General features: G+C 39.9%; 1 protein-coding gene across 2 annotated transcripts; it reads left to right on the top strand.

Annotated features, from left to right (window-relative positions):
• The first annotated feature begins 525 nt into the window (after positions 1-525).
• sgk2a (serum/glucocorticoid regulated kinase 2a) lies at positions 526-12933 on the top strand. 2 transcript variants are annotated; one of them, XM_084553542.1, is made up of 14 exons: positions 526-734; positions 3209-3274; positions 3998-4059; positions 4958-5015; positions 5668-5751; positions 6667-6798; positions 8345-8457; positions 8558-8594; positions 8792-8878; positions 9100-9195; positions 9851-10006; positions 10234-10323; positions 10951-11129; positions 12669-12933. In XM_084553542.1, the coding sequence occupies exons 2-13, from the start codon at positions 3224-3226 to the stop codon at positions 11104-11106; spliced, it is 1122 nt and encodes a 373-aa protein (XP_084409668.1). In that variant the 5' UTR covers positions 526-734; positions 3209-3223; the 3' UTR covers positions 11107-11129; positions 12669-12933. The 2 variants fall into 2 exon arrangements, with proteins under 2 accessions (XP_084409668.1, XP_084409667.1); XM_084553541.1 differs by having other exon boundaries at positions 527-734; positions 10951-12933.
• The last annotated feature ends 753 nt before the right edge of the window (positions 12934-13686 follow it).

Here is a 13686-nt window from a genome sequence, read left to right as displayed (position 1 = left end):
GGACTGCAGGATATTTCACCAACAAAATGTTGCCTGTAATGTCTATAAGATCCATTTTCACTTTCATTACCAAAGTCAGATGTGAACGTTGTCGCCACACTCATCTGCAAGACTTTGCTACATACAGGAGGCTAAGCTAACTAAACCAGCCAAGCTAGAAAACAGCTCAGAGACTGATGAGTTGTTTTAAAATTAATGAAACATAAACCATTTCTTTATGTTTTATTTATTGATTTATTGCAACTATTGTAGCCAGCCGTTTATATATCACATTTCTCTACTTTTTGAAGAGAACTCTGTTTACCTTAGTCTTTATGCTAAAATAGGCTAACTCGCTCCAGCATAATAATCCCCTATTGTGCATTTATAGAAATATATGCAATTTATATTAATTTTCTTAACACAGTTGAATGCAGATTGTTCTATTTTCTCCTAATTCTAACTTCTATTATTTGTGCATGTAGAGTAAAAGCTGATCTAGACTACTTGTCTTATTTTGAAAGTACAGAGCAGAGTCAGGAAGTAACACACACACACAAGCAAGTCTGTTGTGTTGCTCCGCCTCGTAAAAAGCCCTGTAACTTTTCATCAATGATTCACTCCCTTAAAGTCAACCTGCCGACCTTCCTTCATAACAAACAGAAACAAGGCTAGAGTCTCAGTTTCCTGCTGCTGCCAGAGCTCAGTGTCCTGACCTGAGCATAACACCTGCACACTTCATCCTCTGCACACAGGTGAGCACAAACTGCAGCCCTGCTCTTCTATGTCTTTTTTTTACACATATAATTTTCTAGACACTTGTAGATTGTTTTCTCCTAATCACCTATTCCAGCGTCTGCTAATCAACTTGCTTGGAAGCTTGTCGTGCTAAAATATACAAACATACTGTATGATATCTGACATACTTCAGGGTAATAACCATATCATCTGATAATGTACAGATCTGTGCTTGGTAGATTTTCCCACGCCGCTTATTCTCAGTCACCAGTTTCTTTGCTATTCAAAGACTTTATACATATTCTTTGCATATGTTATGTTGTTTCTTATTTCTTACTATGATTACTAGCAAGCACCCAAACAAATTCCTTGTATGTGTGAGCAAACGTGGCAGATTCTCATCTTATATCGGCTGTGTGCCATTCATGTCTGAACCTGTGGGATTATTTAAGTTTTTAGTGGTTCGTTCTCCTGTGCCCTCTGAGGAATTTGTTGTCCTGAGTGTAGCTTTACTCAATACTGGTAGATTAACGAAGGTTATCGTGTCACTTTGAGATAAAAGAAACCAAACAAACAAATGATCCACGGACGCATCTCCTAATTTAAATTTAAGTCTACAGTCTGAGAGAGAATGTCAACTTTCTTTTCCGTTATTTATTTTTATTCATTAGTCCTCCACTTCAGCTGCCCCTGACTTCAGCCATTTCTGGTTATAGTGTTTTTGCCTGCAGTTGACTTCATCCTCAACGTCAAATTGGCTCTGGTGTTTGTGAGTCTGATGCCAATTTTAACCCAAAGTGTAACGCCTCAGTCGTAAAAGGAACTTCACCCTTCAACCTTTTCTGTTATTGTAATTCCCTAACATGTCCTCTTTATGACCCTCCGTGTTCTTATTCATCATTTATCAGCGGCAGTGCATTCAGCCAGGCTTTGGTCTGTGCAGGAAGTTCATTTTGTACGTCACCTGAATTATGTGGTTTATGCAAACTGCAAAGAAAAATAAGCAGCACTTTTGTCTCTCGTCACCTTTTTAACAAATGACCTCCGACCTGTGTGTTTCTGTTGAATTTGTCAACTAAATGCTTTCTTCGGGTGGAAATCTCATTGTGGAAATATGGTCTTAAACTGATGCAATTGGTAAAATTTCATTTTAAAGTAGATTTGCACGGGACAGAGGCAACTTAGTGCAATAAGGTGCAGAGAAAGTGACACTGGGGGAGACATTAATGTTGTAAAGCATGAGAAATCAAATGTTTTTCAGTAGACAGGCACCTCATGTTGGGATAACATCTGCATTTATTATTTTTACAGCTGAAACTGCACTGCTTTAACTCTTAACTGTGAGATTTAGATCTGCGCGGCACTAGCGTGTGGCGAGACAGCTTTGTAAAATTGCTCTAGTTGCCGTGTGGAAGGCAGAAAACGTTTGTTTCACTTGTGTGTTTGTGTGTGTGTGTGCGTGCCCTTGATCGTCCCATATGTTTCAACAGTTATGAAAATGACACAGCAATATTTACCATATAAACACGTTCAATGACACAGTCACTCGACACACAAACACACACACATACACTTGTGTTTCCATCACTTCAGAGGACATTACACTGATTTATGTTAATTTCTTGGAAACTTAACGTAACATGAATACTAAAATTGAACAATTTACGTTGTGGGGAATTGTTAGTGAGAGATTTGCCACAATATGTAAAAATGCATGTCCCCACAACATGAGTAATACAAGTGCTCACACATACATATACATGCAATACACAATGTATACACAATGTCCCTTATTGTCTTTTTGTTGTTCCATCATCACGTTCCTTGCGAACCAGAACTACCAGCTCCTCTGGGTCCTCAGGCCGTCACACCGAGGTCAGCAAACACACACATTGCACACACACAGACTCGTGTGTGTGCAATGTGTGTGTTGATCTTTGAAAGGGCATGAGGCATTCCCTAGCCCTTTGCCCTAAACCTGGCCGTCCCAGCTAAGGTGTCTTACCCTAACCTTATTGTAACCTTTACCTAAAAGCAAGTCTCAACAGGTTTTAACCCTCCTGAAGTTTGAAAAATTGGCCCCCACATTTTAATAAAAGCAAGAGAGTAGAAGAAATTAGTCGGCCAGCAATGAGTAAAATTGAAAGACATGACAGTGGCGTGTTGGTTGACTGGGCCTTTCTGTGTGGAGTTTGCATGTTCTCCCTATGTCTGCGTGGGTTCTCTCCAGGTTCTCCAGCTTCCTCCCACCATCCAAAGACATGCTCGTTAGTTTAATTGGTGACTCTAAATTGGCCGTAGGTGTGAGTGTGAATGGTTGTCTGTCTCTCTGTGTTAGCCCTGTGTTAGACTGGGGACCTGTCCCGGATGTACCCCGTCTCTCGTCCGATGACAGCTGGGATAGGCTCCAGCAGACCCCGCGACCCTGAATGAATGAATTAATTTAATCCCGAGGTGTAATATACATGAGTCTTCTCCTCTGCTCTCACAGGGCTATCAAACACCGATGCTGAGCCTCCAGTGTGAGTGGAATACAACAGCCATGGCACAATGTAATGTGAGTGATACTAATGCTTTCATTTCATTTCCGTTTCTGACATTTTAAATTTCAGTTTTAAGAATTTCAGGTTCAAATTTAAGAAACATCTCGGGAGGAAACTACTATTAGCAGCACATCCTGGAGATTTTAGAGTAGAGTTATGGCTGTTTTGGTGCCGTTGCTGCCTTTCATGTGGATTCATAAAAGACAGGGGCTTGTCACGATATCACGTAACTACAGTGTGATTCAGCCGCGCAGCCAAGAGTCAAACATTAAAATCCCGTAATATCTCAAACACATGATCTTTAACAATGATAGGGTTTCATGAGCAGTTCTGTGAAATGTGACTCGAATCCTCAGGCTGAACTTCCTTTGCCTTCTGCAACCACTTCATGGTGTTGATTTAGTCTCAAAGTAGAAATAATGAATTCATTCAGAGATTCCGGTTTTCGTTTCCCCCCCTTCTGGGCCGGATATCTCAGTTTAAATGAAGACATGTTTGCAGGAAGCATCTTTTGTCCAGAAAGGACATTCAGATTAAATTGTCACACGCCTGTCACGAAGCCCTTCCATTTCATTCTGAAAACATCAAACTCTGATTAACTGATGTTATTAGTATTATTTTCCGGTGCTTCATTTTTGATGTGCAAGTTTTGAAATGTAATCTGGACTCACTATCAGCTGGAGGAGGACTTTAGACTTGAACGTTGTGTTAAATATTTTCGTTTCTATTTTCTCCAGCTGCGGTCACCATCGTCCTCTCCTCGTGACGAAGTCAACCTGGGACCTTCAGCTAACCCACAGTCAGTATCTCTGCTCTCACTAGCTCCCTTTATCACACAGCTCCACATAGCTTACTGTATTTGCTTATTTGGATATTATGTACACCGATCAGCCATAACATTATGACAGGTGAAATGAATAACACTGATTATCTGGTTATCATGGCACCTGTCAGTGGGTGGGATATATTGGGCAGCAAGTGAAGTAGAAGCAGGAAAAATGGACAAGTGGAAGGATATGAGAGTCTTTGACAAGGGACAAGTTGTGATTTCTAAATGACTAGATTATAGCATCTCCAAAACTGCAGCTCTTGCAGAGGTGTTTCTGGTTTGCAGTGGTACAAGGAAGGAAAAGCACTGAACCGGTGACAGAGACATGGAAGGCTTAGGCTCATTGATGCATGTGGGGTAAAAAAGGCTGGGCCGTTGATCCAGTCCAACAGACGAGTTACTGTAGTAGTTTGTTTCGTTCGGGGCTGTGTAGCTGCACACCGGTCAGGGTGTCCATGCTGACCCATGTCCACTGATGGAAGCTCCTACGCTGGACACATGAGAACTGGAGGAAGGTGGTCTGGTCTTAGCTGGGGAACATATGGCACCAGGATGTAAGATGTGGGTGTTCTTGGTCTGCAACAATGTTGAGGTGGTGCTACGTATCAAAGGAACGACCACATAAATGCCAGGATCCAGATTTCCCAGAAGAACATTAGATCTTAGCAAAATGGTTGTGACTGATCGGTGTATATCAGATCAGAGTATCTCACTTCTGAGTATGAAAAATTCTAAGAAAATGACTTTTTTTTAACTGGTTACCTTTGCACCATGTGTGAGCTGTTATAAATAGCGTGCTTCAGAGGTTATTCTGAAACACTGTCCTCCAAACAATACAACCCATTTAATATATTACTTCTTGTTCCAGTGCCAGACCCACTGACTTTGACTTCTTGGCTGTCATTGGCAAAGGGACCTTTGGAAAGGTAACGCTCAAACAATTATGTGCTGTTTTTTTTTTCTCTCAGTAGTTTCCTTGTTCCGTTCACATATTCACCAGCTGGGACGCCTGAGTGAAAGATTTTGTTTTTATTTTAAAGCGAGCAAACAACAAACCCCGTTGCTGTTATTAATGGTTGGTCAAATACATGAATAGTTACTCAGCTTAGCAGCAGGGACTTTATTATACTGACCTTGTCTGACAGAAGAGAGGGAGGGTAGTGATAGTGAGCTGTTGCTGACATTGCAGACAGGGTCAGAGAGAGTCTACCTGCTGACTGCTGCCAGACCAGAATGTGCAGCCTGCTTCATGAATCATTAACTGTACCATCCAGTGAGGCCCCTCATGCCTACCTTGAGAATCAAAATACCAAAGCTGAACTCAAAATATACAGGAAAGTCGTAATGTAACCGCTTCCCTGTATTCCCTGATTTCCACATTTTATTCGCTCCAGGGGTATTTCAGGCCATTAATCGTTATTTTTTTCTTTGTATCAACACACGTCTCAGATTTCTCAGTATCATCTGTTTCCACAGATCACATATCTTGTGTTGTGTGCACTTCTTTGATGTAATGTCCTGACACCAGCGTTGTGGAGATGCTGGTGCATAATGTTCACTAAACAAACCTCCATGCAGGTCCTGCTCGCCAAACTCAAAGCCGACAACAAATTCTACGCCGTCAAAGTGCTGCAGAAGAAAATCATCCTGAAGAAAAAAGAGGTGGGCGCTGCAGTTTCTTGGATTTTTGTCAATTTCTGTTTATTATTCTTATTATTTTTACCTTGCTTTACTGTGAATAGTGCCATGAAACAGACTTTAACTTGGAGTGTGTTTGATTAGATATTCACGCACAAACACAGAGGCGGCCCAGTTTGTTTTGTGGGAGTTGTAAAATCTGTTCTTTGTACAGAACAAGCTGCAGATTAGATAAGATTAAGGGTCAAAACACTGTTTACTAATAACTCTAGGAGATACTATCACACGTTTTCCTCTTGGCCTGCTGTGAGATTTTCCACCTTTATCTTCTTATCCTGAGTCAGTATTGTGTGTCTCAAGAAGAGGGACACTATTTCACTGAAAACAAATGAGTTTTAAATTGACAGTCCTGCACTTGGAAGCATCCAAGAATAGTTTCTGGAGCTGTGTCGTCCAGAGGAAGGATTACAGTCTGCAATTACCATCAGAGAAGAGACTGTAGGTACATGTCAAAAACACGTGTCGACAGTGTTTGTGTAATTACTCTCACTGCCAGAAGGGGGAGACATACGTTCTGCACTGTAGCTTTAAATTCACAAGTATCCACTTAATACTTGTTTGACCTGCATCGTCTCTGTGTTTCTTGAGGTTTGATTTTGCGTGTTAAGTACAGTACACCGTGAAGGGAACTGACAGGGTGTGTCTAATGTAGCGTGACCAATCTGTGGACTGTGATAAGTACAGAACATCAAAACAAATCTTTGACCTGCAGGCAGAGTTGGAGATGGTCCAGGAATTCAGCCACAGAGGTCCAAATGAGCACAGTTCTTCTTTACAGTTCCACGTTTGTTTGTAGAGGTTAACATACACACAGCTTTCATGTCACAGTTTAGTGCAATATTTTATTACACTTTTCTTTTCTTTTTTTTTTCCATTTAGCAAAAGAACATCATGGCGGAGAGAAATGTGCTGTTGAAGAGTCTAAAACACCCTTTTCTGGTTCGGCTCCACTACTCCTTTCAGACCCCAGAGAAGCTCTACTTTGTCCTCGACTATGTGAATGGGGGAGAGGTACACGTCTCACACTAAATACATGAATACATCAACAGAGAATGCTTCATTTACATCTGTAAACTTAGCCAGAAATTGTCTAACAACAAAGTAAAAACAAAAACCCAAATTCAATTTATTTAGAGATGAAGTCAAAGGTATTTTGTCTCTGACCCATTTTAGTCACCTCTTAAATTACCTTAGTGACCTGTGACATTTAATTTATCGTGTTATGCAAAACAAAGGTTTTATGTTCAACATCAACAGTATCAGATGACAATAATAATTAGGTCACATCTACTAGGTTAGCTCTGTAGACTTTATAGTGTGTGGTGAGATCGATAACTTTATGACACAAACTGCTTTCATTATGAGCTTGTAAACTCATTATAAAGAAGACGCAACAAGATTTATGTATTTATTGTAATATGTCTGTGAAGGTTCTCAGTCATCTAGGTCGAGGTATATATCTGAACAAGCGAAACAAAAAGAAATCAGAAATAAAGCAAATTTGACTTGTTGGATCTTCTTGAAGACATTTCATTCAAGAGGTTTCTTCAGTTCTAAATGACTTGTCCTTCAGGTGTCCACTTACACCTGCTGATGGACATTATAGGAGTTAAAATGTGGACATTGCAAACCATCTATTTAAAACTGGAATAGGTTTTTCTGAACAGGGGACAGAGACGCCAGTTATAATCCACATCAGCTATGTGTCAGTCTTAACATCTGTCCCAAAAGGTTTCTCCTCCTTTCACACCTTAGGTTTGGAGTTTCTAGCTAGTAGTGAGTCACTAGAATAACACTTATGTGCAGAAACAGGACACCAACAGGTTAATCTGAGCAAATGTATCCAATTACAGGTGACTATTTTGCGCACAGACCCTAGTTATATGAGTTTTAGGTAGGTACCACAGTTGTTGTCTAAGAAAAACCTAAATCCCCCCTACGAGTCATTTAAAACTAAAGACACTCAACAAGTTCCGCTGACTTCATCTTATTTTTAGACATTTATTGGAAGAGAAAATATTACTTTCACCAGAAAGATACTACTCACTCATTTAATTTCTGTAGGTTTTCAGTTACAGTATTGTACCAAGAGAATGTTTACAACAGTTAGCCTAGCTTAGCATAAAGACTGTGCAAAAACAAAATCCGTAAGTACCTTAAGATAGATCCAAACTGTTTCCTTTTGTTTGCGCCAAATTAGGCTTAATTTTCAACAAGAGAGCAGCTCAAATAAAAGGTTTTTATTAATTTATTTATTATGCAACATTTAACGCTTGTGTCCACGCTGTAGCTTTAGTCCTGTATGTTTTGCTAATAAGACCAAATAAGAAATCCCATCCAAACACATGTCAAATAAAGTCAGATGCACACTCTGATGTATTTACAAAGACACTGTGGGTCTGATGGTGAATTATTTTACCACAGACACTAGTAAAAGTATAACTGGCTAATGTCCGTCCTTTGCTTTGTTTGTCTCTTCCTTTCCTAAAGCTTTTTCCTCTTCAAAGTAATCATCATTTTAATTTCTCCCTCCATCGCCTCCTCCTTTCTGTTTCAGTTGTTCTTCCACCTGCAGAGAGAGAGGTGTTTCTCAGAGCCCAGAGCGAGGTTCTACGCAGCAGAGGTAGCGAGTGCCATCGGCTACCTCCACTCTCTCAACATCGTTTACAGGTCAGATGGACACGCACACAGTTAATTAAATGCGAAATCCATTTCCTGCAGTCATTTCCATGCTGACAGTCTGCTTGGTTTTTATTTTTCTTCACTGTAGAGATCTGAAGCCAGAGAATATTCTTTTAGACTCTCAGGTAAGGATCACCCCATTTGTTTTAAGACAAGATCAGATCAGAGCAGGTCAGAAAAATTAGATTAGGTATAAAAGTAGTTAAGGTTGAATATACATTATTACAAATACTGACAAGTATACTGAGATAAAGACAGATATTTTGCGAAATATGAAATATGACAGCAGCTTTTTGCATGTCTGCTTGTGTTGTGTGCGCAGGGCCATGTGGTGCTGACAGACTTCGGGCTGTGCAAAGAGGGCGTAGAGCCGGAGGGAACCACCACGACTTTCTGTGGCACTCCAGAAGTGAGTAGATTTACGTACAAATCAATCAAAAGGAAAGTCACAGTAAAAAGTAGTGGAGCAAATCTGACACTCTGTATTTTAAATATGAACAACGCTCGCATATTATGCTGCAAATTTTTAGTGGAATTGATATAATAGAACTAAAAGTAGTAATTTGTCTGTCGTCTAAGAGTCATAGAGTTGTCTTTGTTTTATTTTTTGTTGTTTTGCTCTCTCTAAAGTACTTGGCACCAGAGATTCTTCGTAAGGAACCGTATGACAGGACAGTGGACTGGTGGTGTCTGGGAGCAGTGCTCTATGAGATGATCTACAGCCTGGTATGTGTCTTTGTTTTCATACAGAAAGTACTGACAGAGATTTTGAGAAATATACTTATTGCAGAGAGCTTCATTTAAAGATCGATACCACTCTAATGTTTGTATGGAGCTAGAATGACTGAGCACAGAGATGGGAGACATGAGACGTGAAGTTGGTACAAGACAAGAAATACCTCAGTGTCATTTGTGTGGATCTGTAGGAAAGATGAGAAGATTAATAAAACTTTTGAATTTATCCTCCTTATCTTTATCCTCTGGGATCCTTATCCTAACTTTCCGCCACAAAATATTAATCGTGCTCCAGCAAAGATCTACCAGGTCAATCAAACAATTTGTGCGGACAGAAGAGTAACAGTGACGTAGTCTTGACAACAGTGGAGGTGAATTGGTTACCAACTTAATTGCTCTGATTGGTTGTAGGACTATTTGATATTTATTTTCTAAGAAATTAGCCAGTCTATTTGGGACCATGAATGCCAATCAAAAATTCATAAATGTGGCCCTTATGCCACAGAATCATAGTCATAAGCAGAGTTAGCATGAATCTCCTGAAGACATCTATTGAAAATGTAGATTTATTTTACCTGAACAGTAGTGTCTAATTATATACTAATACGATATGTTTCTATTTCTACCTCTCCATCTTCCACTTCAGCCTCCTTTCTACAGCCGGGATGTCGGTGAAATGTACAATGGGATCCTAAACAATCCGCTGTCTCTGCCTGCGGGGAAGTCCGACGCCGTCTCCTCTCTGCTGGTGGGTCTTCTCCAGAAAGATCAGCGCAGACGCCTCGGGGCCATCGCCGACTTTGTGAGTCATTTTGAAAAACAAGTGTCTTTCTGTTTCTGCTGCACATTTAAAAAGACGTTTTCTCAGATAAGAAATAAGCCTAGTCTCAGATAGAGATAATTGATTTAAATATTAGATGTAGTCTTCTCCTAAAATGTATTACTGAAGGACTCTTTCTGAGAACAACCTTTTTTGTCGCATAAACTTCAAGATGTCAATATAGCGTATGTTTTTTATTTTATTTACAGTTAGAAATAAAGAACCACACGTTTTTCTCTCCAATCAACTGGGACGACCTGTACCACAAGAGAATCACTCCTCCGTACAACCCTAATGTGGTGAGTTTGTCTGCTGACCTGCTCAGCTCCTCAGGTCTTTTACATGTAACATCCGTTCCCACAGACAAAACTCCTCAAATGTTTCAACAATCATTCATCTTTTCCAAGATTTTTTTCTCATGTGCAACACATTTTCCAGTGGGATCAGCCAACAAATCTCCCAACAAATCTTTTCTGGGAAAATCCCTTTGACCTTTTATACTTGAAGACATTTTTAGATCAACCACAGTGGCACTACCAACTCCTGAATGGACCTCCTATCATCCACTTTGTACAGTATTTGGATGCGTGCTACCATGGCAACTGGTATCCAATTAATTTTTATAAACTGGCCCTTTAAACTTTTGTTCTAGGACCTGTTTGAGAAAGAAACCAGTCAAAACGTCTATTAAACAAACCAGAATATGTTTCATATTTTCTATTCTGTAAAGTAGCCTCCTTTTGCTTGGACGACAGCTTTGTACACTCTTTTAATCATCTTCATGATTTTTTAAACACCTTTTTTTCACTATGTAATTTCATATGTGTTCCTTTGTAGTTTTAATCTCTATAGTATTAATCTACAATGTAGAAAACGTCAAACGTGAAGAAAAATCATTGAAAGCTTTCAACTATCTCATCTTCCAGAAAGGACCAGCTGACACTCAGCACATTGATCCGGAGTTCACCAGAGAAATGGTTCCCAGCTCGGTCAGCCGGACCCCAGAGCTCAACGCCGGCACCAGCGCCAGCAACGCCTTCAACGGCTTCTCCTTTGTCGCCACCGAGGACAGCTTTCTGTGAGACGCTAAGATCCTCCAAAACAGGTCACAGAGTTAAATGTTTAGATGGTTATTGACTGATCTGATCATGACTCTTTTGAGTTAAGAACTCCTCTTGTCACATTGCGGGAATCCCACGCGGCTCCCATCGGGTTTGACTTCTGCTGGGATTTTTGAAAATGTTCGTCTTGAGGGTGTTTGCTAGCAGAGAGAGAGCAAGTCTGCTGTGGAGACGTTTAAGGTTAAGATATGTAACACGTTATCCTGGAAGTCCCAGTATTGCTCTGAACACGTTTAATGCATGATCTTTATCTGTATTTATAGGGAGGATGCATTTCTTTTCATTCATTTATATACAGACATTATCTTTGTCTTCCTGCCTACATCCTGACCATCCTTTTTTTTAATTCCTGATGTGAACACAAATACACAGATCATCTCCCAAGTAGCTTCTTCAGTCCTAAATGACTAGTGCCGTAGACTCAGCAGTCCTCTCACACCGGAAGGACAACGGACTGAGGACAACAGTATTTTAGCAAGAGAAGACAGATGGTTTGAAAGACGAGTAAAGGAAGCCATCTACGTAAAACTGGAAAACCCCTCTCTGAACAGAGGAGGTGGACTGAGACACAGCCGGAACAATCTGTGCCCAAAAAGGTTCACCTCCGTTCTTACCTTGTATCTGGAGTTTCTGGCCAGTAATGGGTTGGCAGAGTAACAACTAATCTGAACAATTCCTCTAATTAAAGGATGAGGATCTGGTCGTTAACAGACCCTAATCACGTGAGTTTCAGGTGGACACCGTTCACTGATGTTCCGTATAAAAACCTAAACTCCTCAGCAGTCATTTAGAACTGGAAAAGCTACTTGGATGAAACGTCCTGAAGGAAATTCAGCCCAGTTTGTCTTTGTTTTAGCTTTGTTTTTACATTTATGACACAACTTCCTGCATCTTTCCGTTCTTCCTTAAAGGCCGAAAGGAAATCTTCCAAATAAATATGGGAAAACTTTAAATAATAATAATAATATTACTGCTGATATGTGAAACAGTGACTGCTCATCTGAAGCGGTATTGTCTGTTTATGTAAATGTCTAAATTAATTTTGCAACGATGCGCTAATGTTAAGAAAAATACGCCACAGTGAACTTTCAGTCAACTACGCTGCCGTGGTTTTCTGTGTTGTAAATGAGTTTGTAGATATTTAGGTCTATAGTTAGCAGATAAGTTTATGTAGCTAGTACTGTTCGTGTCGTTATGAAAATGCCGTATCCAGTGACTGTAAATATACAGTAGCAGCTCTGCAATAGTATTACGTACTGTAGCAATGTGAGTATAGCAGTGTAAACCAGGAAGCGCCTCTCCGACTTGGACATGATGTTAGTGATGGACGGTGCTTGATGTTGGCAGTGATACAGCTAAAAAATGTACATTGGACATCCTTGTGTTGTATTTTTATCATCTCATTCATGAATAAGTCTTGTTTGTACTACTCACATATTAAACAAGCTCAAGTGTATTCCAGTCTCTGAACATAGCATGCTTTCCATAAAAGTGAAATAACTATTTATTTTTTGGGTCGACAGGTTCAATTTCTTCTTTCAGATGGTTCAATGACCTTAAATGACAGATACTGCTCTGCCCATCCTTGTTCACAACGACCTTTTTTAAACTGTCACCCCGTGTGCCAAGCTGTTTTTCCACAACTGATCCTGTAAAACAGAGAGGCTGGCGTTATTACTGTTGAGTCATGCCATAGTGGACTGATGCCAAACCCCGTCGAAGATCCACATATGCCAAATGTGTGTGTACATAGAAAACCTGTTAATAAATCAAACAGCTGTCAAAGCATTTATATTTGTCTTTGGTAATTAATGTCCATCACAGACCGGACTGAAAGTGTTCCGGGTCACATTTACACGGTAAGGTTGGATCATTGGGGAAAAAATAAAAAGCAGTTATACATAAAATATATAACTGAGTATCAATATGAGTTAATAGGCAACTGTTTTACATCAAACTACTGTAGTGACAATCTCAACAGTTTGCAACCTAAAGCCCCAAATATTGTCATCGTTAAAACCATTTAACATTAAAAGAAAATGCTCTTGTTAATGATCAAATTTTGAATTAGACTGTTTGACCACCACAATCTGAAGTGAAGCAAATACTGAGGTGCTGCTAAACATTAGTATGCAGAAAGGGAAATGCAAAAAGTTAATTGAAGAAAGCAGGATGGGGATAAAATGCCTTTTTCACAGTAGATGCAAAGTGTGTCATGAAGAATATGAACCCAACAGTGATCCTGTTCAGAATATACCGTACAACAGGCATCCCGATAAACCACCATTAATTATATTATTAGTATTTGTGCATTTCCTGCTTAGATATTGAGTTAAAAAATGTAAAGATGTAAAAATGTACATGTGGGGGCAGTGGTGGCCTGAAGGTGAGGGAAGTTTAGCAGCTTGTGTCTCCAGTTTGATCCTTAGGTTAGAGTTGTTAACATGGAGGCACTGCGGTACTTCCTGCTCTCATTATCACCATTAAACCGTCCTCGAACAACGCCCTTAACCCCCAACTGTGGTACTAATGGGCAGCTTC

This window comes from Chelon labrosus, assembly GCF_963514085.1.
Source record: "Chelon labrosus genome assembly, chromosome: 10".
NCBI lineage: Eukaryota > Metazoa > Chordata > Actinopteri > Mugiliformes > Mugilidae > Chelon > Chelon labrosus.
This window is presented reverse-complemented; position numbering and strand designations above follow the sequence as displayed.